Consider the following 2,590-nt stretch of genomic DNA (forward strand, 5'->3'; position numbering starts at 1 on the left):
AGATATGAGATATTTTGTTTGAGAAAGTCACAAGTAGAATCAAAGTAAATAACGTTATATGCGCTAATTAATTGTTATTGTTGATGTCTGTAATTCAGTTTTTGTTTTACTGTCAAATATAGAAATTGTCTAGATCTGATCTTAAATTTTATATTTTTTTCCTCTCTTTTGGTTTTTTTTTTTTTTTTAATAAAATAGCACTAAACTGTTTTTCCAAAAAATATATATATAAATAATATAAAAAAATTATATATATATATATATATATATATATATATATATGCTAATATATAAAATTTATGGACATTTGGAAGAATGTCCGTAACCTCCATAATAAAAATAAACCCCCCAATCCTTTTTCCTTTTGAAAATACTTGGAAATTTTAAGTTATAACAATTAGAGTTTGAGATAATTTCTTTAAGAGACCAATGATAAGGAGTCTTCCATTCGTTTGGCTCCTTCATGACTTGAAGATTGCGGACATGACTAGCTATTTTGTAATATCTAGGAAATGCCCCCATACCCATCTGAGTAGTCGTGTGGTACTCATGACGTGAAGGTTTTGAGTAGACATCTCCGCCCCATAAAATTTGATTGGCGTTTGCACCTAAATTGCTGAAAAGATCATGTGGCCAATATCCTATTGTTTCATTGTCCACTTTGAGCCACCAGTCACCTGTTTGCTTTGCCTGTCACGTTGACATAAAATAGAGTGCAATGATATGTTTGATTTTTTGGATTATTTAAATAATTCAAAAGCCGAACAAGACGGCGTAAGGGTCTTAATTAGTAGGTAAGTAAGGGTTTAATCTTAAATAAGCCCCTGACTATCTTATACATCATATCAAGACCTAGCTAGACTTAAAGGATTATGACATAATTCTAGAAATTTCATTTCAAACCTTGTAGATAGAAATTTGTATCTCGGTCAGTATTCTATTGTCGACCAATTTGGAATTTATCGGTAAATATAGGGGTGCGCCGATGGCAAATGTTTGGCTTGTTTGCACGAAGCCAGGGCATATGAGATTATAACATCCTGTACCGTTATAGACAGTATTCTGCATTGCCGGATAAACTAGGTTACTAGGCAAATTTCAACATTGAATAATGTTACATGCAATAATAATCTTAAAATAACACCCATTATATTGGAATAGTATAGAGAGAACTCACTGTCCAATATATGAAAAACCTTGTTTTATTGTCTCCATACATGTGGGGATGGACCTAAGGAATTAAATTAAATTAATTAAATAAGCTATGTATATAAATAATGTTTTGACATAAAATGTTCAATTGAGTTTTGTACTTACTATCCAACCGGCTTCAACAGAGTTTGATTTCGGTGTGCCAAGATCAGTTGCGAGCCAAAGTTGCACTGAACTGAAATCACCTTCCTCAGTTCGAGGTTTTGCAACACTGAATATTGCAGAACCTCCGTAGTAGTTTCCTTTTTTATTCGAGACCATTGCATGCTAGCATTTTTATTTGTTATATTAAATTATTTAATAAAATATAATTTAAAATATAAAAAAATTATAATACCTCATGATTCCTAAATGCAACATTTTTGATGGCTGGAAGTGAATGAAACGAGGAAGTTTGACGTCTACGGGATCTTAGAATAGGGACTGTTTGAAATGGGCATTCTCCATATATATGCCAGTCCTGAACAAACTTATTCTTGGGGAAATAGTTATCCCTTTTCATCTATAAACATTATTTAATTAGCTTAATCTTATAATATAATTAAAATTAAATCTTGATTAAAATTAGAATTCCGATTACGAACCAAGAATTTAGGAAATAATTTCTTGTGGTATATAATGTACCTGCTCCAAGTTAAGATCGAGTTGCGAGCTCTTAATAAATGGATTGTCAAAACTGATTTGTTTGTAGATATTAACACAATCGATAATATCTCCGTAGTCGGTCTGCATATCATCATAAAAGATTTTATTGTATAACCTTCATGTTGAAACTGAAAAGATATAAATGATGATGAAGATGGTGATGACCTCGATGGTTTTAACAGTTCCTTTGGATTTTGACAAGTACATAAATGTTGTAGTGGCCTCTGTAAATCCATGGTGTAACAAATGGGCTATGACTATTAACCCAAATGCAGAGATCAATGCAAGAAAATTCATCATTTTTAGAAAATATTCAAGGAGGATTCATTCTTTGAGAGTCATTGGCGGTCGATTATATAAGATTTCTAGAGCTTCCTTGTGTTTTAAATCTATTAATTGTAAGAACAAAAAGAAGAAAATACAGACTTGATACGGTGTTTAGACATTAATTATACATTTTCTTTTAAAAACAAATTAATTGCATCATAATAAAATATAATCTAATCTAATGGAAGGACATTTCTTTTTCTTTTATTTAAAAAAAAAATACGATTTACATAATATTATATAAATTATAAAGGGATAAAACTTCCCTTTGTTCTCAAAAATAAGATTTACCTTCTTGAATCTTTTTTAAAAAATAAATTAATTAAGATATACAACTTATAAAGGAATGAAAAAAATAGCAAAATCTTTTGCGAAAATAAAAACTCAAACAAACATATCAAGAAAT

At 30.0% G+C, this 2,590-nt stretch overlaps 1 protein-coding gene across 1 annotated transcript; it reads right to left on the reverse strand.

Moving 5' to 3' along the window:
* Nucleotides 1–297: 297 nt before the first annotated feature.
* LOC124923846 lies at nucleotides 298–2,157 on the reverse strand. Its single transcript, XM_047463823.1, has 5 exons — nucleotides 2,023–2,157; nucleotides 1,837–1,938; nucleotides 1,550–1,714; nucleotides 1,318–1,479; nucleotides 298–690 (listed from the first exon to the last, which is right to left on the reverse strand). The coding sequence occupies exons 1-5, from the start codon at nucleotides 2,155–2,157 to the stop codon at nucleotides 298–300; spliced, it is 957 nt and encodes a 318-aa protein (XP_047319779.1).
* Nucleotides 2,158–2,590: the final 433 nt, after the last annotated feature.

This window comes from Impatiens glandulifera, chromosome 1 (genome assembly GCF_907164915.1).
Source record: "Impatiens glandulifera chromosome 1, dImpGla2.1, whole genome shotgun sequence".
NCBI lineage: Eukaryota > Viridiplantae > Streptophyta > Magnoliopsida > Ericales > Balsaminaceae > Impatiens > Impatiens glandulifera.

What these genes read in the sequence shown, in the direction of transcription:
- LOC124923846 (XM_047463823.1), bottom strand. Translation starts at nt 2,157, where the DNA reads ATGATGAATTTTCTTGCATTGATCTCTGCATTTGGGTTAATAGTCATA. An exon ending in TCGATCTTAACTTGGAGCAG is followed by an intron (nt 1,715 to 1,836) that starts GTACATTATATA and finishes TAATGTTTATAG; the next exon opens with ATGAAAAGGGATAACTATTT. An exon ending in CTGTTGAAGCCGGTTGGATA is followed by an intron (nt 691 to 1,317) that starts GTAAGTACAAAA and finishes TCAACGTGACAG; the next exon opens with GCAAAGCAAACAGGTGACTG.